The sequence below is a fragment of the Colletotrichum costaricense genome (genome assembly GCF_030867565.1).
Source record: "Colletotrichum costaricense strain IMI 309622 chromosome Unknown Scaffold_2.1, whole genome shotgun sequence".
Classification (NCBI taxonomy): Eukaryota; Fungi; Ascomycota; class Sordariomycetes; order Glomerellales; family Glomerellaceae; genus Colletotrichum; species Colletotrichum costaricense.
The window spans coordinates 879,154-900,315 of record NW_026848231.1 but is presented as its reverse complement, the minus strand read 5'-3'; the positions used below and the strand labels follow the sequence as shown (position 1 = coordinate 900,315).

Genomic DNA, 21,162 nt, shown 5'->3' with positions numbered 1-21,162 from the left:
CATCTAGCAAGGAGACGTCATTTGGGAGCCGCGCCGCTCGTATTCCGCGAATAGCGTCTCATGGCTCGGAGATCTCCTAAGCACTGCTCAACACACAATCCAATCCACTGAAAAAGATTTGCACACGTTGGCTAGTAAGCCATTAAGATACGGCAGATGCGAAGTTGTAATTTCTCAGAGGATCGTAACCCAGTCGCTCATTTTCACGTCTTGTGCTAATCAGGCGAGTATTAAACGCTCGTCAACTCTGTATTAGAAGAATGCTATGAATCCGTCTCCTGGCTTGCGAATCTCCCTGATTCATGTAGAAGCCGCTGTCGTAACTGAAGTAGAAAATGCCAGCCTTTCAATTGAGCCCGCCTCCGTAAACCGGGTCGAGAAATAACACCATAGCTCTGCTTCGCTGTGGCTAGCATACAAGGACCCACAATGCATTCAAACGCCATACACCGTTCCACGCCTTCGCTCATGCAACTTATTCACTGAATCCTGCGCAACGTATAACGCGTTTCTCCTCTCCGTCTCTTGCCGTCTTCGTATTTGACGCATGCGTTTCCGTGAGGGTGCGTCACTCTATGCCTGGGAGACAGAACTTGACCTGTGCTTCAGGCCGGTAGTTCGATCTCTCCCTGCCATGCCTCTGCGTAAACGTCTGTACCGGCTCTACCGGTCAACTTCCATCTCGGCGGCAGCATCAAGGCTTCGCATTCCACTCGATGCCTCGGCAGCACGACGCCCTGCACTACCGTCAAAGACCCATGGCCCAGCATCATTACGCGGGGTAATAGGACCTTCAGTAGCGTTGACCAAGTGGTTACCAATGGGTGAGGGAGTGCGTGTATCTCGACCGCTTCGCGGTGCAGTTGTCTGGGCTATGCCGACTGCTGGGATCGGAACAGGTGGGATGGATGTATGGGGTGCCACAGTTCTTGGCGCTGCTTCTGGAGCTTCGGCGACGGTTCTGGCGCGGTCCAAGGCCACCGTGAAGTCGTCCATGGCATCATCATCGGTGCCAATTTCGGGGAGCTGAGGTCTCGAGCTTACCACGGCTGCGGGAGCTGCCAGGGGCGCGGTCGGGACAGTCGCAGGAGTCTCCTTCTCCTCCTGCTTCTGTTGTTTTTGTTCGGGCTCCTCATCTTCCTCCATCTGCTCCCAATCCTCCTCAGGGTCCTCAATATCCGCTTCGAGGTCGGCAGCCATACGGCAGTTTGGACAGACAAAGATGGGGTATTGGGGAGAATTCAGTAGAGACCGGATGCACTTGAAGTGCCAGGTATGCGAGCAAGGCGCCACGAACAAGCACTGGCACGGCTACAAGACAATTAGCTTGCTTGCCCGCAAGGAATGTGGGGATCCGTTCACACGGCGGCTACATACCGCGATAGAGTTGAGACAAATTGAGCAGTCCTGCGTCGAAGAATTCGCCGAGTTGGCTGCAGTCATGTTCCGCAAGCGCTTGTGCGTCGCCATGCTGCATGATGTAAGCGTAAGGACGGATACGGTCGAAATTGGTTCAACTTACTTGAACGTGTTCAACTTGTTCTGCCAGCCTCTGTTCAGCTCTAGCCTCATCTTCACGCAGCGGAAGATCATTTCCTCGCCGCCTTTGAAATCTATGCCGAGCTGCACAATGTCTCCATCGTTGACGGGAAATGGCTTTGATTCCGTTCCCGGGGGGCTAAGTCGAATATGGTTGAGGAAGGTGCCGGACGAGCTCTTGACATCCTTGATATACCATTTGCCTTCGTCGTACCAAAATTCGCAATGACGGCGGCTGACAACTTTGCTCTTGAACCCAACGGGCGCGGCCGAAGGGGTGTTGTTGGGGATGCTAGGCTGGTTATCCCGCTCAGAGTAGCGGCCGACCCTGATGATGTCGCCGTTCGAGGGCAGCGTTCTCGAGACTGGAGGGAAGGTCAGGCTGGGACGTGTCGCGCGCGGGTCATAGTAGGCAGAAAAGCGGATCGAAGGTAGATTTTCGGGCGCGGGGGTGGCTGCGACAGGGGCATCACCCGTGGTAGAGGCGCGTGCTCTCGTCATGTTCGCGGCTTCAGCGTCGTTGGTCGACTGCGGCTGCTGGTCAGATTGCTGCCGTATGTGGCTGCTGGTGCTGCCGCTGGCAATGACGTCGTCGAGAATAGAGGGGAGTGCATCCACCGGCGGGCGCTCGATGGCAGGCGAAGAGGGCGTGGTGGAAGCCCTGTTGGCGGAGGAAGTTGACGATGATGGTGACTCCTGTAGTGAGGCGACGAGCGACAGAGGGTTCAAATGGGCGTCGGTGTCGGAGCGACGAGGGGTTGAAGTAGGCGAATAGCTGAGCGAACGCTGTAGACCGGGGGTTGGGCGACTAGAACCTGAACGACTGCTGTGGTGGTTTTGATTTTGAGTTTGAGTTTGGGTCTGAGAGTGCGGGCTGGTGCCGGTGTTGTGGTGAAAGTGGGAATGGGCGGCGACGTGAGAATGCGAGTTTGATGTTGGAGAGTTAGAGCCCTGGCTACTATGTTCTCGGGACAAAATATGATTTTGAGTGTAGCTGCGGAGATAACTGAGGCCTCTCAGGCGACTGGATCGTGTTGAGGGTGAAGCGGGATTGGTGACAGACGTCGGCACGGGGCCCACGGTCGGTGGCGATGCGACTGGTTGTGTAAACATTTGCGCCTCGAGGGGGGAGGGGGAGCCTGGGAGGATAGAAGAATGGGTTGGTGTTTGTTAGGCTGTACTGTTTTTGGCGGTGGGTGCAATAAGCAGTAGTGGCCGCCGCAGGGTTAGAATCCGTCTGGAAATCAGGCGGTAGTGTCGCAATGGTGCCGGCTCTCGACTCGTGGGTTTCGGCTGGCGGTCTGGCTGACTAGCTGGCTGAATCACTGGGCGTCGGCGGACTTGTCTGAGTGACCTATTTTGCTTGGTTTTTTTGTCTTTTGCCTGTCCCTTGGAGAACGGGATTGTGGACTGCCTTGTTGGGGGTGTCTCTCTTGGGGTGCAAATAGAGAGTGAGGGCGTCAAAGAAGCTATGGGAAGAATGTGGTGAAGGGGTGGAATAAGAGAAAGAGAGAGGGATGGGAGAGGGAGTGGAGGACGTCTAGACGGCTTGTGTTTGCTTGGAATGTCGCTGGATCCTGTCTGGAAAGCAATCTACGGTGCTCTCTTCTACTCCGTACTCTGTATTCCGAGTTCCTATCTGTCAAGGCGTGAACCAGCGAGGCAAGGCGAGGTTGGACAGAGGGACCAAAGGGACGAAAAGGACCAAGGAGGAATCGTCAAGACGGGAGGGAGATGGGAGGTAAGGTCCGAGGGTAAGAGATGAGAGAGATGAATGGTATTATGGACCAAGAAAAAGCAGATTACGCCCGAGATCAGAAAATGGACCTGGGGAAGACGGTTTTTTTAGTCTGGACGACAAGCGGCAAGGCCTTGGAAAGTTGGACCTGGGAGAAAGTTGCAAGTGAAGAATGCTTGAATGTCTGTGGTGCTCGGCTGGATTGGGGAAAGGGTCAGTATTTCGGCTTTGGAGCCAAGAAGGACGGGCGTCGACTTCTTCTTGTTGCTCGTCGTAATCGTCAGTGTCAGTCCCAGTTGGGTCAAGTGGCTAAAGGAAGAGCCCGGACAGCCAGATGGACTAGGCGTGAAAGCAGTGCGCCGCGGCCGTGGACGGTGAGGTTGGACGAAAGAAAGTGGCCAGGCCAAAGAAAAGGTACTTGTGGTGGTCCTTGATGGAAGTACCTGGGCAGGGCACGATGGGGGGGCGGGAGACACGAGACGACTAGCTTTAGGTGTACCCGTACTGTAGACTACAGATAGAGTGCTTCGTACAGAGGACCGTACCTTAGTTGGGACGCAAGCCAAAGAAGAGAAGAATTGGTCTCGATGCTGGGCCTGGCGATGAAGCAGGGGCCTCAAGGACAGGGCAGCTGGGCAGTGGGAACTGGAACTGGTACGAAGTGTAATCGTCCAGGTCGGCTACTTGGACGTAAAGAGAACAAGTCGGGGTCCAGCCCAGTCGGTCAGCTTTTCGTTGGCGCGCGTGCCACTATTTTTTTTCTCTCTCTCCTCCCGACTGCCTCTGCTTAAAGGGTAAGGGGGGCGATTATGGGGATAATGACGACGTCTGGGCTCTCTGGCAAGCAACAGCAACAGACACACGACCAGGGCGAGGGGGTCCGTATTAGGTAGTGTGGCAGTTACCGTGCGGTGGGGGTTGAGCCTTGAGATGTGCGTGTGTCCTCGTCTTTCTGGGCCGGGAAGGGCAGGGGATGTTGTTGTTGCGGCGTTGCCTTTGGTTTAGGGCCGGACAGAAGACTGGCTAGAGGAGTGAGGGGACGTAAAGGCGAACCGGGGCCAGGGGTGCAATGGAAAGGATTCAACGCGCCTGGATATGCTTGCTGCAAGCGTGTGGGTTGGCCGGGATATCCAGTGGATGCGGACGGGTACGCAGTAGTGTAGGTACGCTATTATTCGTGCCTACGAACACAGATGGACGTCGGTGTGGCACACATGGAGTTGCTCATGGGAAGAAATGCCGTGACCGACGACGTCGATGATGTCTAATGATGATACAGCAATGAGGCCGCGTTGCTGCCACTTCCATGACCCCGTGTCTCTCTCCCGCCGGTTGAGTGTTCAAGTTGCAACAGATCGAAAAGCACATGGGCGCTGCTACCGGAGGGATGGGTGTCGAAAGAGCCGTCTCGGATTCTGCATGCGCCTGGAGGCGGGCAGTCAAGTCAATTCTTTGAAGCGGGAGATGTGCGACTGCCATGTACAGAATGGTTAGAAGAAGCAACGAGAACGGCGGAGCACAGACACATGGCAGGGTCATTTGGGTTGGGGGGTCTCAGTGTCAAGCCCAGCGGCAGCCAGCTCCGCGAAGCTGGATCAAAGCTGGATCAAAGTTCCGTCATCGGAGGGGAATACCTTCGGTAGCCGGAGAAGATAGACCGGATGCGTCGCCAGTACTGTGGAAGGTTGAGTATCAGTAAAGTGAGATGGATGTTGAGGCATTTGGAGTTGGGTGGGAAGCTTGAATGGAAGAGACGGAAAGAAGATTAACGAAGCGTCGGAGATACACCGGCCGCATTGGTGAAGGGCGGCGGAAAGATCTGGGAATCTGAGATGAAGTGGTGGAAAGTCCGCCCAAGTGCACCTGCCTTCACTTACCTTAGGTAGCACGAAACGCACTCGCACCTTCTTCATCCCAAGTTGCATTTTGGCTTTCTCCATCGTCAACCACCGGGACCACTCAAAGTTGGACAAGGCAGGTGCTCTGTCTCGCCTTCTTTCCGCGGAAGCACGGGGCTGCAACACGAGACGAGAGACACTTTGGCACTCAATGGAAGGTGCTATCCGTACACGCCATAGGTTAGGTACTAAAATGAGGAAGTCGGGTAGGTACCGGTGTGAAGGCAGGAAGGAGCACAGGAGGTGTCTGCATCTGCGAGATGGCCAATGCTTCAGATCGCGCGAAGTGAGGCAGGCACGATCATCTCAAAAGAGCATCGGCGACCAAAGTGCACGGGTTGGCACTGGCCAGGCTGAATCACCATCTGCAATGCCTCTCCCAATTTTCTCTCTGCCTCGTTGCTGCTCATCAAGATCAGGGCATCTCACGATCTTTCCTCCGAGCTTGTCATCATCTATGGAGACCTCTATGCAAGGCAAACATAATGGCATTTATAATGCTAGGTGATTACTCCGTAGTGTAATTACATAGTAAAAGAGTGAGCGAAAAAGGGGGTCGGCAACGTCCGAGCAGTTACTAAGACCGCATTACGACACCTTCCCGCAATGCTCCATGAACACGATCCATCGTGACTTGTACCTGCCTTGGTCCAATACGACGGCGACTCCCACCCATAGCCTACCAGCAACAGTGCTGTTAGACGCCTTTCCAAGACTCTCCATCAAATGCAGACATCAGAGCAGACATCGGCAGAGAAAAGAACGCGCCATGTTATTTCCGGCCTTCCCGTCGCCTACCGTCATCTCTCCACCAAAAAAAAAAGAGTGAAAACACCGTCTCCATCAACACCATGCCCTTCAACCTTGGAATAACGGCACAACAGGGCCACCACCAGCCTCCTGAACCGCGAACACTGCACATGACAAGGTCAGCTCACCTCTTCACCTTGCTCCCACTCACATTCCTCGCGGCCTAACCTACGGATATCTCCCCCATGGAAGATAGCTGCAGTCTTTGGATACCTCATAATCCACTTTGCCCACTTCTTTAAACCCCCGCCGCCCACGGCACCACTGCACCGCTGTCATGGACGGGAGTGATTTGACATGCAGCCGACCAGCATACCGCCGGCCCATTCGCTGGGTTTCTCTGCAATCTGCACCTGCGTCCGCAGACTCTCGAGTGACCTCTCCACCAAGAGCGCCGCGTGAGTGGTTTGAAGCCCTATGGCCTCCCCCGTCGTCTTCAAGCTCCAGGTTTTCCATGGTTAGATACGCCGCACGCGAGAGACAATGGCGAACCATATTCTCAGGGGGCTGTTCACGCTAACGCAATCACCAGATTAGCGGCCTTCCACCTCCCTAGCTCCCTGAATAGACCCTTCGACCCTCCGTTGAGGGTTGCGTCCGAAGAGCCCAAGACCATCGACTTTGCCAAGGTTACCTTACCTAATCGAGAAGATCAAGGTACTTTGCTCGTTTTGCACTGCAAGTACCTCCTACGCCCACGATCAAGGGCAGGGAACCTCAGGCCCACCGACTGGCACCGAGGCGTGTGACCGAGAACCCCCGCCACCTCCGTCCGTCACTCTCTTCTTCCCATGCCGTCCCTTCACTTGGATCGCTATCGTGATTGGGTCCAGGAAATCTTCCCCCGCCGGAAGTCCATCAGAAGGCTGGGAATCCCACCTCGCAGGCCGACTCTGTGGCGCCTTCGTGCACAAGGATCCTACTGTTCCCAAGGCAAATCATACTACGTAAACTTCACGAAACCACGGCTCCCTGCCTGTATTGATCGATGGTCGTTTCATCACAGACTTTCTCCATCATGGATGAAAGCTGAATGACGATGTGGGAGTTAAACCCGCCATGCTCAGGAATGCGGTCTCTCTGCCACTGACTCGTCCGGTCCGTCATCCGCCGTCCCGAGCCTCATCCGACTCACCACCACCACAACGCTTGCGACACTGCGAAAACAAAAGCAAACTCTGGGACATGTCCATTCCGTTCCGCCATACCTCTCGACACCAGATGTCAATTGTCTTGGCGGAACTAGAACCACAATTGAGAAATTTTCTAGAAGGCCGAGAGCTCATCAGAAACACGGATCCGAACCCGATACGGCCTGCTGAACCAACGAGCGAATTTTCGCTGGCCGCCTCGCTTTGCCTCGCCACCTCGAGTCGGCTTCCTCCTTGTCGCGAGGAGGCCTTGCCAAGACCATTCACTGGCGGCACACGCCTCAGCTCATGCACCCTCCGATTCTTCTCCGGCGCCGAGCCCGCTGTGGACCCTAATTCCGTCCGTCTTTGCCTACAGCTCGCTCTTTGTGGGAACCTACTCCCGGACGGCTGCTTTCAGCACTATGACTGTTTTGCAGTTTCCATTGTCTAATTGCCTTCGTCTCATCTTGGTCAAATGCAGGCTTAACGCACGCCCAGAGATGAGGATCTAGATCCGCCTTTCCCGGCAACTCGGTCACAGTGATCAGCACTTGACATCGCTTGCTCAAGGAGACGCCACCCGCCAGTGACCGATTGCAATCAGCACGTCTTACGTCCCTGGGCAGACGTAGTGTACTAAGGTGGACCACTAACACCGCTGATAGCCCAAGGAGTCGGCCAAAGGTGACTCGGGGTTGTTTCTCCTTGCCCTCCATCACAAGTCACTAGGGCGTCACAGAACGAAACTCAGTATTCACTGTCAGCCACCCACTTGCATCCGTACTGACCATCTCTGCGTAAAGACGAACCTGCTTCAACCGATTTTCGCTCATGCTTTGTCACTCCCGAGCAGACATGTTCAAAAAAAAAAAAAAAACCTTTTGCGCATAGCAAGGCATATTGGACCGTCGTCGCCCCCATGCTCCTTCAATCCTCCGAGATGGTGCCCCCGCAAACCTAATACCTGATTCATGAAGACCTCCCGCCAGAGCCGCCCTAGGTTCAACCTGGAATCTTGCTCTCTGCATTGCTCCCTGGTGTCCCATCTGAGACCATGGCCCCTGGCTCGTCGCTTTGTTCCACATACGCACTCTCACTACCAAAAGAGGCGTTTGTTCCTGGACCATAATCCGATTGTTTGCCCTTCGACAAACTGGCATTCAAAAGCAAAAAGCATCAAACCTCATCCGCAGCGCTATCTTCTCTCACAAGAACCCGCCGTCGAACACTGGGGCCCGTGTCGGCGTGGCGGCGCGCCCGTCTCCCGTGGTTAGCCCACGTGTAGATCAATCTGTCACGCGACCTCTTCATGCCCTCTCTTCACTTCCTCTTGTAAAACCTGCCGGGCAAATTAGGCTTACTGACAGTCTCAAGACTCCAGACTGTGTTAGACATCTGCCAAGCCAAGCTGTATCCGGAAGCAGCCGTCAAAGAACCGATGTAAGCCTGTCAGACAGCTAGACGATCCGGCACATCTAGCAGACCTAGGGCTTGGCATGGCCTGAGTTTTCCCTTTGGCATGATCGGTCGTGAAGACTTCGACAAAGCTAGAAACTACGTTACGCGCACGCACGTCCTGGACCTGGGGAAATCCTAGTTCCCGACCAGCTGGTGGGCAAGCTTACCCCGGATCGAAGACGGCGCCCATTCCCATTTGTACATCGCCTCAAACGTAACCCCTCAAGGAAGCGGCTTTTCCTCTTCGACAGCAGCCATAGAGCATCACCTTAATTCTGCTCAGATTACATATGGTATGGTAAGGAGGAAGATTAAAACACCGACAACAACTCCCTTTAACCTTGACCACCCCCCGCCCCTTCGTCTTCGTCTGATCTCATCATCATCTTCGTCCCTCGAATAAAGCGCCACATGCTTCGCCTACCTCGCCTTCGCGAAAAAAACAATCGCCAGCCTCACTTCTTGAAAACCGCAGCCCCGAGCTTCTCAATCTCCCGGCCCTCCTGCGTTCCCCGTCCCGCCGCCTCGAGGAGCCTACCCCACGCCTCAGCGTCCTTGAGCTTCACCGCCTCCTCCGCAGCCTTGACCCGCATCCCGCACTTTTCGTACATGGTAATCGTCGTACCCGGTTCCAGACCCGTGCACTTTGGCACAAAGACCGCCGCCAGCCGCGGGTTGCCCGCCTGCAGCGTGAGGTTGTAAAACGGCTGCGCCCGGAGGTTAGCTTATATCCTTTCCGTCGTCCGGTTTGCAGTAGAGTGTAATTCCGACGTGGTTCACGGAGAACAGCGGTACGCCGAATACGCGGATTCCTTCACGGTTTTGTGACGGTGTGTAGTAGATTGTTTGTGAAGAAAGCTTACCTCCCACCCGATCGGGCTTTTTCTCGTCTTTGCGAGCTCTTCAATCTCGTTCCAGTCTCGCTTTGCAACGAGGGCGCGTAGCCTATTGTAAAGAAGAAGGTAGGGGTTAGCAATCGTATAATGCCTCTGTCCGTCTTGGCGAGGGAATAGGGAGGGGTAGCCGAATAGACTGAAACCGTGGAAGAGCAAAGACATGGAGAAAGAAAGAAACCACTAACCTGAGCCACCAAGCAACCTTCTCCGGGACCTTGAACTCGCTCTGAATCTTTGTCGCGCGCTTGTGGTACCCGAGCCGAATAAGCTTAAACATGGTCTCGTTGACGCTGAGCCCCGTAAAGGTATCGGTCAGATCGCGGTCAAACGCCTCCTGCATCTTGAGCAGCGTCTGCGCCTCCTTGAGAGCGTGCACCTCGAACGACGCCTCGCGGGAGTCGGAGAGCAGCTTGGCGGCGAGGGCGAGCTTGTCGGATGCCGTGCGGGCGTCGGCCTGGGCGAGGGACTCGCGGATGAAGACGCTCGCGCCGTCGACGCGGCGGTCGTCTTGGTAGTACAGGTCCTTGAGGAGTGCGTTGTCGCCCTCGCGCGCGGCCGAGGACTCGACGAGCGCGGTGGCCGCGGGGCGGGCGTTGATGACCCGGAAGAAGGCTGCCAGCGGGAGCTTCTTCTTGAGCTGGAGGAGGACGGTGTATATGAGGTCCGTGTCGCCGCTCTCGATTGCTTTATCGAGGGCGAGCTCGTCTTCTTCCATGCTGAGGAGGAGGGGTACCTGCCGGCCGCCGCGGGGCTCGTGATTGAGGAGCTCGGTGGCGAGGCGGCCTCGTCCTTCGTCGTAGGCTGCGCGGGCGATTTCTTCAAAGGAGATGCCTGGTTTGCCCGAGAGGCGCTCGACGACGAGGCGGCATATCGTGTCGTCGTCTTCGGTGCCGGAGCGGACTTTGGCGGAGGCCCAGTGGACGTAGATGCGGTCTGTGGGGAGGCGGAGGTAGCCCGCGATTTTGAGGGCGAGGAGGTACTCGTGTCGGTTGATGAGTCTCTTTATCAACCCTTCGGGAGTAAGGCGCTGGTACTGGTCGAAAGACAGGGGCAGGCCGACCTCAAAGAACCGTACGGCGTTGAGGACGCGAAGGATCTCGCACATGTCGACGAACTCGTCGCTGTTGTAGATGTCGAGGACGGACTTGCCAAAGGAGGCGGCTTTCAGGAGCTGCTTCTGCCAGTGGACGCTGAACTCGCGGCCGGCGGCGTTGACGCACGTGTCGACGGCCTCGGTGAGGTTGGCGCGGATGAGCTGGATGTAGTCATCTGCCTTGGGGGACTGGAGCTCCAGCTGGCCGACGGCGTCGAGAAGGATGGAGGCCGCTGACGACTCTGCGCGGGTGCCGAAGACGTCTTCTGTGGCGTGGGGGACGCGTTCGAGAAAGTCGCATACGTCGTTTGTAATGAGCCTTGCGCCATCGTTTTCTTGGTGTTATTGTTAGATGATTTTGGAACTAGAAGTAGTTGTTCAAGAGGTGAACTTACCAGAGATGACGTGAACCCGCCCATCGTAAAAGAATTCGGCCGTCGCGCTGTCAGGCCCGATAATGTGCACCTCATCCTCCCACGCAATCAGGGCATCGGAACCGCACCACTCCACATACTTTGGCGGAATCCTCGACTGCGAATCGTGCTCCACCAACCGCTCCTGGAAATCGCTTGATATAACATGCGCCTTCCCCGTCTTGGTATACAACACAATCAGCCTCCCATCAGGTGAGACGCTGATGTGGCTAAACGGTCCAATATCCAGAAACCGATCCTCGCACTCAGCCGCGTCGGCAACATATACAGTCTCCCCGATACTCAGCAGCACCTCAACTGACCGCGAAAGCGTGTGATCAGGCGAGACCACAGCCCACGCGTGGATCTCGCCCTGGTCCTGCGGCGGCGCGGCGAGCAACTTGGGCCGCGGCTCCGCGTACGACGTGACGGAGACGAGCGCGTTGCCACCGAGCAGAGCAACCATACCCGTCTCGTAAAACCGGCACCCGACGACGCCGACCTCGTCCGCGCCGTTGCCGAGTGAGAACTGCGTGAACTCGCCTTGGAGATCATACACCCTCACCGTCCCGTCCGCCGTGACGACGAGCAGCTTCTCCTCGCCGCCCTGGACGCTCGCCCATCCGAGCCCCTTGATCGCGCCGGAGCCTTGGTCCCACGGGATCCTGCGGAGGAGTTTGCCGGCGTACGAGTAGATGTCGATGCCGGGCTTATTGCTGTTTGACGAGCCGCCACCGGTTTTGCTGTTGCTCGGGGCGGCGCGAACGGCCTGGATCTTGGTGTCGTCCCGTAGGAGGGCGAGGGCGCCGCCGTAGGGGGCGCCGGCGACGATGTAGTTGTCGAGGTCGAGGTCTTGGTCGAATACTTCGGTGTAGAGCTGGACTTTACGGTACCATTTTTCGCCGACGTTCTCCCATCCTGCCGCGGGGTGGGATGCTTCCATCATGTCATCTTCCTCGGTCGCCTTGGGCCTGGTCCCTTTCACAATCCGCGGGTTGGACTTTGTCCTGCTTGATCACACGTCGTCTTGCGATTCGAAGCTCCTGGGAGATCTCCTAGATGGAGGTCGTGAATTTGTGGGGTTCCGGTTCTAATGTTTGGTTTGAGACCGAGGTATGAGATGAATGAGAGGTGAGGTTGAAGGTATGAGCTTCCCACCACCACCCAAGCTCTCAATGAGCTAGAGGTACCCCCAGCCCCAGGCACAGGTTGATGGAGCTTGCGCCACGAATCACAGGGGAGCAGCCTCAATTCACCACTGGGACCGGCTAATCACCGGCTTCAGGGAGCTGCGTCATTTCTCCGGGGGCAGGACAGACGGGCAACCCCACCAAAAGCTGCAGCGCGCCGATAAGACAAAGCCCAAGACCCCAGGCGTCCCAGGACAGGTGACGGACTGCAGACGACCATGCGCTGCGACCCGCGAAGGAGCTATTACTGTCTGGAATGCAAAACGCATGCGCCATTCCGCCAACATAACCCAACCTCGAAGAACTCCTCTCACACAAAGCTGTTCCCAGTGTCTGTACCAAAATTGATGGGAAGCTATAAACAGCTACTCATATAAATGTAACCCCCGACACAGCAAACCCAAGCTCTCCCCGCCTCCCCCACCAAAAACCGCCCATCATGGCCGACTGGCGCTCCGAATACCTAGCCTCCATCAGGGAGCAAGAGAAGAACAACCCCGTAAACCTCGAAATCGTACAACTCTGTAAGACCTCCCCTCCAGCTCCTCTTCTCAGATCCCCGAGACCAGCAAACTAAACCACCACTCCCTCCTCCATCAGGCTCCCAGCTTTCCGACCACTTAGCAGCCCTCGAAGCCGAGAACCAAGTCCTCAAATCCCAAACCGCGCCCGGAAAGAAGAACAAACTCACCACCTCCGAGAAATCGAACAACATCCTACCCACCCCGACAACAGAAACAACAAACTCCTCCCCCTCCTCCTCCTCCGACCCGACCATCGCGCAGCTCCAGCTCCAACTCGCCGAAGCCCTCCGCTCAAACGGCACCCTCAAAGACCGCGCAAAGCAAGCCGAAGACGAAGCCCAGACCCTACGAACAAAACACAAAGACGACGCGAAGAAAGTCCGCAGCCTGACGGCGGAGAATACCGTCCTGACGACGAAACTACGAGATCGGGAACACGAGCTGCGGGAGAAGCGTAAGCTGGTCGAGGTATACACATCATAAGAGAGGCTTGACAAAAGGTGCCCAAGACATAGAGGGGAGAATGCTGACTCGCGCGTGTGTCCGCAGAACGTACAAGACGAGATGATCGCGATGAACCTACAAGTGACCATGGCCGAGAAGGAACGGGACAGGGTTAAGACGGAGAATAAGGAGCTCGTCGACCGGTGGATGAAGAGGATGGCCCAGGAGGCCGATGCTATGAACCTCGCAAACGAGCGCTGATTATGCGGTCTATTTCGTGTATAACCTCCCTCAACCCACACACGCCATGCTCCTCTCTCTCTCTCTCTCTCTGTCTCTCGCTGGCTGTCTGCCCGGCTGACATGCTCTATGGGGAGTTGTAAGAATTTCTACAGGTAAATGAACTCAACGCTATTTCCTCTCCTATGCCAGTATTCCTTTCTTTCCTTTTTTCTTTCTTTTTCTTCATCCATCATTCTGTGTTTTCCATGCTCAATGTACAACACACATTGCAGCCATGCTCTCTAGCGAGTGCTGCATGCATCATCAGCACAAGTCCCGTAGGACATCATGCAGTGTAACGACAGACGCAGATGCTGAAGGGACGCATAGCCGCCTACTTCCTTGTCGATATGCAATAGTTACCGCCAGCGTTGGTCCAGCTGACATAGTTACCACCAGGGTCACCTTCAGGATAGGTCAGGTGCTCGACCTCCAAGATGTTGCTCGCAATGTCGTTGGCGTTGCGCGTCCCCTGGTCGTTGACGAACGACTTGAGCGACACAATCTTGCAGCCTGACTTGAGATCGAGGAACATGTTGACCAGCTCGGCGTTGAGCTGCGGTGTGAAGGCTTGGTTGTTGACGAGGACGACGTCAGCACGCTTCATGGCTTCGTGGATGCGGGTGCACTTCGTAAAGTCGCCTCGCTCGAGGTTGACTCGGCCGGGCAGCAGGCCCCACATCTTGCACCGGGCACCAAACTCCTTCTCTTGCGCTTCCGCAAAGTCGCACGGGTTCTCCATCATTTCGCAGCCCCAGCTCTCACAGCCGATCTCGAGCGCGGCCTGGAACACGACGTTGCCTACGCCGGAGCCGAGATCGACAAAGACTTGGTCTGACGTCATCCGGGTTTTTTCCTGTAAGATATCGGAGATGAGCCGATACGCTAGCTCGCCATAGACATTGTCGGTGCCGTTTTTGTACTGTTTCAACTTTTCCACGTCTGGTGATACTGTGCGGTCGTACACCTGGGTGAGGATGAACTCGACCAAACCCCTGGGCAAGCCGTGTATCTTGTCCAAATTCTTGCGTATTGTGCCGTCCGCCGCAAGAGTGTGAATTCTCTTATTCGCGTCGTTGAGTGCCGACACGAAACCGTGGAAGTCGTTTGTGTTTGATGCTTTCCTGAGCCGCCGTAGAAACCCGTTTTGCTGCTCTGTGAACTCTTCGGCCTGCTCTTCGGTGAGGTATACGTTGGCGACAAAACCGACCACCGTCTTGATATCCTCGATTGCGTTGATGATGCCCTTGTCGTTAATGAGTTCGTACCTAGGGAGAGGGTTAGCGATGCCGTACCACAGTGGCAGACTAGATATAGAAACCTACTCTTCCGCACCGTAATTGCTCGGATATTGCAGTCGCACTCTGACGTTGTCATCTGCAGTCGCACCGAGCGAGCGCGTGGCCTTGGGACACTTCTTGAGGTTGGAAATTTGCGCGGCGTGGATCAGCCGGCTGAGGGGCTTCGCATTGTCCTTGAATGCGCTCGACCGGGTCAACACGCGCTGGGTATCTACAAATTGCCCATCTTGCGTGCGCTGCCGCTTGCTAGGCTCATGCTTGAGGAACTCTTCGTAGTTGTCGTCGCCGTCAGAGTCGTTATCGAATTTGGGCTGCGACGGCCCCGCGCTGCCGACCTTGCGCTTGCGCTCGCCGCCGCCGCTGCGCTTCTCGTCCGAGGAAGAGGAAGGGTATGGCGAGGCGCTCTGCTTGCGTGAGAGGAGGGACTTGGCGTTTGGCTTTGGCGATGCGCGCGGGGAGGCTTTGGCGGAGGATGTGGAGGATGTCGCGTGGGCGAGCTTCGGGCGCGGCTTCGGGGCGGCGACTTGGACTTTTTCGACGCGGATTGCTGCCGGCTTGGTGTTGAACTTATTCTTCCCGCCGAGGATCGGCATGGTGGGCGACTGGCGACGACCGTAAGAGGTCGGGTTGAGGTGGTGGGAGGATGAGGAAGAGGTAAGGCGCTGCGCGCGTGACTCGTCAAGCGTTGAGGTTCTCTATAGCTTCGGTGGGCTTCCGCGGGTCAGGGCGGGGCGGGTGTCCGTGGGCATGAATGAACGGGATTTATTGATAGAAAATCAATGTGCGTATAGCGAATGGTGGAAGAATGAGCGTGTCGTCAGCAAGACTTTTCGCTTCGTGACATGGGTTGTCTCAGTTGCACGACGGAAAGACGTGGTCGTCGGAGGGAGGGGTGGAGGATCGGGATAACGGAGGGAGAAGAAGTGAGGTTTAGGGTGAGACGAGACGGGACACGAGGCGATTTTTCGGAAGAGGACGTGGGAATGGGGCCGGGACGTGACTGGGAAAAAAATGGAGTGGGCCTTTCCTGCCTGCCTGACCCAGGACCCCGAAAGTTGAAATTCCCCGGCCCAAGAGGGGCGGAATGAACGGGCAGGAAACAACTTCAGCATCCGGGCAGCCCACCGAGGATTATGATGACTAAGGTAGGTGCCTTCAGGTAGGGTGAAGTACCAATTTACTGGGAAGTGCCCAGATGGCAAGTCAAGTGAGGTGTGCGCAGGCAACCCAGAGTCAGGCCAGCACGTGAGGCAGGTAGGTGCAGGCGAACTACTGTAGATTATTCAGCTCGGTGTTCCCATACCCAGTTGGTGAACCACCCTTTCTCTCTGTGCAGACGTAAGGTGCACTTTATCTCAGGCTTGGGCGGCACAGCGCATCCAGCTCGCCTCGATGCAGCCTCGAAGCATGTCGTCGCAAGAGGGAACGAGAGGTGCAGCCAAACTCCCCAGAATGCGCGGGTGCTCCATTTCGCCCTGCACCTTCCTCTGCGCCGAACAGCTGGTTCCGTTTGGTAGGTACGTAGAGTTCCACTTTAAAAGATCCACTGCGGATGCCGCGTCAGCCGACCTCGACTTGCAGGACCAATCGAACTGGACGAGTCTGATTGGCTGCTTGTCGGGGGAACACTTCCCGCGCCGCTACACAGTACTGTACTTCCCCAAGGCCCCAAAGCTTTCAATGTTTCCAGGAGGTCACAGCGTGGCTGTCATCCAGTGTCACATTTTCTCCAGGTTCTTTGCTGTCACTTTCCGCTTTGGGGAAGCCGTTGGGTGCATCGCCAAAGTCTCACGTTTAAGCTTGTCTCAAAGTGACATCCAAGAAGCAAGGAGTGTGCGTGAGCATCATTGACGTCATCAGTCATTGAGCATTGAGCCACCCGCCTTCGTTCATCAATACCTTACTCATGCATGGGAATACGTGACATTGCTATCACAGATATGTCTGTTTGCCGGTATGAACAAGTAAGTACAATGCATGATGGGAGTATAGAAACAATACTTAGAAACATGCTGCGCGAGTCCCAGTCGCTATTTGAGAGAGAACAATGGTAAGTACACTGCTATGCCAGAAACAGATCCGAGTGCCTTCCCTCTTCATCAGCCTTCATGGTCGTGTTTTCAAAAGAATGAGGGAATGTAGCGCAAGCCAGGTATGTGTACAAAAGAATTCCTGGAAACTTGTAAGTGAACAGTGAAACGAATGAAGATACATGAGAGACCTGTGGTCCTCAAAGAGGAAGTATGTGACGCAACTATTCACATTGACAAAAAATAATACAGACAACCCGTCAGACTCCATCAAACATGGGCTATTCAACCTCCATCAACTTCCAATGCCAAACAACATACCGCGGATGAAAGTGAGGAAACTCCACAGCCTCCCCCCACGTATGCTCCGTCTCAAACTTTACCTCGCGATGCTCCTCGCACCGGAAAGCAGCATCAAAAACGCCCACATCCGACGGGTCCTGCGGGTGATTCGGGAGAGACGTATCGTCTGCGTGCATCAACTCCACGACGACGCTCGTCCGCGCCATCAACCTCTCAAACACATCCTTGACGTGCGAAAAGGCAAAGTGCGTGGTCGGCTTGCCCCAGAGGACCCTGAACCAGAGTGAGTGCCGCCCGTGGTGTCCCGCCGCGTGCTGAACGATGTCGTAGAGCTCTCCCATTCGCACACCGGTGCATGGTGCTTGTTCTGATCCCGCAGCATTGAAGGGAGATGCTGAGGGGGGCACCGGCTGCTGGATCAGGGAACCCGCGACCTTTTGCTCTTCTAGCGCGAGACTGCAGACGTCGAAGCGCATGTATCCCAACGACGACGGCGGCGGCTGCGAGACGAGCATGCGGCGCCAACTTGCGCCGCGGCGCGTGAACCGCCTCCTAACTTCGTCTTGATATCGTGCTGCCTCTTCGTCGAGCTCGGCCGGCTTGACCTGGCTCCAGCCGCCCCAGTATTCTTGGACCGTCTGGATCGGTTCCGGGGTTTTGGACCAGGGGAGCTCGTAAAAGGAGTTGGCCCGGCGCTGGCACGAGTACGTCGGTCCAAAGTCGAAGAAGCATTTGTCAAATTTCTCTGCTAGGAGGGGGTTGATTAAGCGGTCACCGGTCGTGTGAGATGGCATGGCGCCTTGCTCCGGTATGCTCGGGAACACACCGTCCTCGAGGCCGTGGATCACAGCCCGTGAGATATCCATAGGGACTGGCTTGAAGAACAACGCCTGCTGGACGGCTGGTGATCCATCCATGAAGGCCTTCCATGTCCTGCTCACCCGCGACGCTGAGACTAGCAGCGTCCTCATGTCGACTTGCACTAATATGGACTCCAGGAGCTCCGGGATGGCGAGGACCGTCTCCACGGCACGGAGGGACGGCTGGATTTCTGACATGGTGGCTTCCCTTTTCTTCTTTTCTCTTTCTTCACAAAATTTCGGGATGAACTGGTGAAGAAATGCACGCTAGACGAGTATGAAGAAGATGAGGAGAACAACCGCGCTTGGCTAACTTGCCGGCTCGCGCGGGGTTGTCGCTCTCGAGCCTCCCCTCGTCGCCGCGGGTAAGAAGAACCGTGTAAATCGATTGGAGATGATGACTAAGCCTTATCGACTACATATGATGATGCATGTGATGCTGCGTTGGAGTACGTTAGTCTTGGGACTAACCCATCTCACCAGGCTAGCGTACCACTCAGACGGAAATATTCTTTGTTGTTCTTGAGGCAATCTCGATTCATGAACATTAGGCGAGTCAAGATAAGCCTGCGCGCAAAAGGGCCATGTTATCCGTTTGACACATCTGAATAAGTACCGAAAAATACGAAATCGCAATACCTCGGACTTGTCTTTCATCACAAAAGTCGGAAGCTTAATGACCAGGACGGATTGAAATGGCGACGAACATGGTTTAATGCCACGTCTCGCCGTGGGGGTTACATCCTGGCTACAAAAAATAGTATGAGGATGCATAATGTCTTCAAGGAGGAGGCATTTCTGTGGCAGGTAATTCCATATTCCATTGATGACTGAGTTGAACTTCCTCCTCCTTTAAGACTACCAGAGATGATACAGTACCCAACTTTTTACATAACTTTGCCAGCTTCCATTCCAGATCACAGCCTTGCTAGGCCCTTCGATTCCCAACAGGTGCTCCACTACTTCTCCTATCTGGGTCGCTGTATTGCGAGTGACTTTGAGTGAAACCTCGCCCCTCCAGCCTCGAGCCCCAAGATTCATGTTTCTATCGTCAAGTTGAAAGGCGAAAAACGCTGTGAATATCGTAGGAGTACTTAAATGTGCGTTTCTTCTTATTCTTCCCCCGGACCTATGAGCGAAGTCTGAGGCTACCTAGATTATCTAAGACAGTGCTGTCGACTATTCAGCTGTGCCCGACAAGTTATTAAGCTATGCAATCCTTGAATCATCCTCTTTGCTCCACATTCCCCCGCACCCATGGCTCACATTTGCATTCTGTCATGCCAGTTGAACACCAGACTGATTTGTATTAATCATCCCAAAAGGGCTCAGCTGTTGACGCCGCGGAAAGGGGTGCTGGATGAGATTACTGAGAAAAAGTCGTACTTTTCCAAGCGTTCTTGGTCCCAAAACACGTATGCCCGCTTCCTGAGGCCTTCCAATCCGATTTCCATCACATGATGGGGCGCGATACAGTCTAGCGCCTTTCGAGGTCCTTCATCACCGTCGATATCCGATAAGTTCAGCTCTTGCCATGATGCATCCAGCTTGGTGTTATGCCGAGCCTCGCTCTTATGAAAATGATGCAGCAGCCAGAGTTCCAGGTACAAATAAGATGGGCACATACGTGGTTCGCTGTGTAGGAGATCACTCTTCTCAACGTATGACTTCTTTTCGAGACTTCGAAGGCATACCAAGCCTCTGCAAAGCTATTCGAGCATCAGTAAAGCGTAAGAAACAAGGGGTAACCAAAGCAGGATGCGTAGGCTCTCACCCATTCACCTGATTGACAATCAGCTTTGGAACAAGCAATGTATATAATTCAGGCTTGCCTGTGTTGATGTACCGATGCTCGATAACGTCGTTGGCTAAAGCTCCTGCTGCAGCTGCCACGAATCGATCGCTCAGATACTCCATCGCTGCACCTAGCTGCTCGATCTCCCAGAGTGCAAGATCAGCCAGCATGCATGCCTCAAGGTTCAATCGGCCTCTGTTTTTGAACCGAACTCCTGACTCTCATGACACATCCCCTTGAGTCATATGGACATTCCTAGCTTCGTCAGAACTGTACATGGTGAAGAGGCCATGATAAAGCTCCACTCGATAAAAGCACCGGCAGAAGCGGAGCCACTCTTTCTGGGATAGATCCAGGTGACTCGGCATCGACTTCGTGGACGTCGTGTCGTTCAATGTGTCCGAGACGGCGGTCCAGGCTTTTTCGGCAAAATGGGATGCGAATTCGGCAATGAGCTCGTGGGCTGCTTCCATAGCCAACAGGTGAGGAAGCGAGAATGTTTGGAAACATCTTGTCGATGCAACAGCGCCTTCAAACGTGGAGCTGAAGACCAACGTATCTGCATCCTCAGTTGTCAAGTTGAGGGTATTGAACATAAGTGCAAATTTACGAGCTCGCGGTGCATAGATCAATGCGACTGCATAGGGTAGCAGCTGCGTGGGTATCTGTTTCCGAACGATTTGCTGGGCGAGACGAGGCCGTTGGGTGTATGCATTGTAGAACAACCGACAAGACAGCAGAGGAGCTTTAAGGTCCTGCATCTTGTCGAGCTGGCCAAGAATTTCCGCGACAATCTCGCATGGTAAGTTGGTAATCTTCATGATATACGCAGCGTAATTCCGAAGGTCAACTTATGCCGTATGATTGCTGGTACGAGACCGTTGACGAGGGCGAAAACCTCTGGCCTTCGCCGCGTGAGGCAAAGCTTGAAGGTTTGCCGCACGCGGCGAAGGCCAGAAGGGCGCGAGAAAGTTCGATCCTTTCGTTGGGAAGGAGTAAAAGGAGCGATTGGCCAAGGGGTGAAAGTCGCCAAGCGGCAGGAGGTAGGTAACATCTTGAGGTACCTTACCTACCTAGATACCTACCTAGATACCTACCTTAAGTAGCTAAGTAAGGAAGGCGAGAGGTACAATTCGTAGTTGTCAGGGAAGCTAGCTAGGTACCTTACCTAAGGTATCTCTCTTCTCAAAGTGTCTTAGGTAGGTGTGTGGAGGTTCAGCTCTTATGAGGAAGGAACTGAGAGGGAACCTACTAAGAAGGTGAAGGTGGGGCGGACACTGTCACACACCCAAAGCTCTGGATACCTTAGGAGGACCGGAAGCGGCTGATCGACCCTGATTACTCATGCTCTTTTCCAGGCCCGCGATGCATTCCGTATATATGGTAATCCCGCAGCCTGACATTGAAGAAGGCCTTCATATGAAGTCGCTCCCATCAGAATGGAAGGCCCACTCG

General features: G+C 54.9%; 8 protein-coding genes across 8 annotated transcripts; 3 read left to right on the top strand and 5 right to left on the bottom strand.

The window, feature by feature from the left end:
* Nucleotides 1-663: 663 nt before the first annotated feature.
* CCOS01_01915 (FHA domain-containing protein) lies at nt 664-2,652 on the bottom strand (the record flags this gene model as incomplete). The annotated part of the gene is made up of 3 exons (XM_060450107.1): nt 664-1,311; nt 1,378-1,471; nt 1,523-2,652. The coding sequence occupies 3 exons, from the start codon at nt 2,650-2,652 to the stop codon at nt 664-666; spliced, it is 1,872 nt and encodes a 623-aa protein (XP_060318757.1).
* Nucleotides 2,653-6,026: 3,374 nt separating this feature from the next.
* On the top strand, nt 6,027-6,734 carry CCOS01_01914 (uncharacterized protein; the record flags this gene model as incomplete). The annotated part of the gene is made up of 3 exons (XM_060450106.1): nt 6,027-6,103; nt 6,297-6,383; nt 6,518-6,734. 3 exons carry the CDS (start codon nt 6,027-6,029, stop codon nt 6,732-6,734), a joined length of 381 nt encoding a protein of 126 aa, XP_060318756.1.
* Nucleotides 6,735-7,044: 310 nt separating this feature from the next.
* Nucleotides 7,045-7,569, top strand: CCOS01_01913 (uncharacterized protein; the record flags this gene model as incomplete). Its single annotated transcript, XM_060450105.1, has 1 exon — nt 7,045-7,569. The coding sequence occupies one exon, from the start codon at nt 7,045-7,047 to the stop codon at nt 7,567-7,569; it is 525 nt and encodes a 174-aa protein (XP_060318755.1).
* A 1,462-nt stretch (nt 7,570-9,031) lies between these two features.
* CCOS01_01912 (uncharacterized protein) lies at nt 9,032-11,921 on the bottom strand (the record flags this gene model as incomplete). The annotated part of the gene is made up of 4 exons (XM_060450104.1): nt 9,032-9,283; nt 9,440-9,521; nt 9,658-10,900; nt 10,961-11,921. The coding sequence occupies 4 exons, from the start codon at nt 11,919-11,921 to the stop codon at nt 9,032-9,034; spliced, it is 2,538 nt and encodes an 845-aa protein (XP_060318754.1).
* A 686-nt stretch (nt 11,922-12,607) lies between these two features.
* On the top strand, nt 12,608-13,397 carry CCOS01_01911 (autophagy protein 16; the record flags this gene model as incomplete). Its single annotated transcript, XM_060450103.1, has 3 exons — nt 12,608-12,692; nt 12,769-13,160; nt 13,242-13,397. The coding sequence occupies 3 exons, from the start codon at nt 12,608-12,610 to the stop codon at nt 13,395-13,397; spliced, it is 633 nt and encodes a 210-aa protein (XP_060318753.1).
* Nucleotides 13,398-13,752: 355 nt separating this feature from the next.
* Nucleotides 13,753-15,312, bottom strand: CCOS01_01910 (histone methylation protein DOT1; the record flags this gene model as incomplete). The annotated part of the gene is made up of 2 exons (XM_060450102.1): nt 13,753-14,686; nt 14,744-15,312. 2 exons carry the CDS (start codon nt 15,310-15,312, stop codon nt 13,753-13,755), a joined length of 1,503 nt encoding a protein of 500 aa, XP_060318752.1.
* Nucleotides 15,313-17,030: 1,718 nt separating this feature from the next.
* CCOS01_01909 (F-box domain-containing protein) lies at nt 17,031-18,110 on the bottom strand (the record flags this gene model as incomplete). Its single annotated transcript, XM_060450101.1, has 1 exon — nt 17,031-18,110. The coding sequence occupies one exon, from the start codon at nt 18,108-18,110 to the stop codon at nt 17,031-17,033; it is 1,080 nt and encodes a 359-aa protein (XP_060318751.1).
* Nucleotides 18,111-19,240: 1,130 nt separating this feature from the next.
* Nucleotides 19,241-20,528, bottom strand: CCOS01_01908 (uncharacterized protein; the record flags this gene model as incomplete). Its single annotated transcript, XM_060450100.1, has 4 exons — nt 19,241-19,481; nt 19,607-19,621; nt 19,759-19,902; nt 20,026-20,528. 4 exons carry the CDS (start codon nt 20,526-20,528, stop codon nt 19,241-19,243), a joined length of 903 nt encoding a protein of 300 aa, XP_060318750.1.
* Between the last annotated feature and the right edge of the window lie 634 nt (nt 20,529-21,162).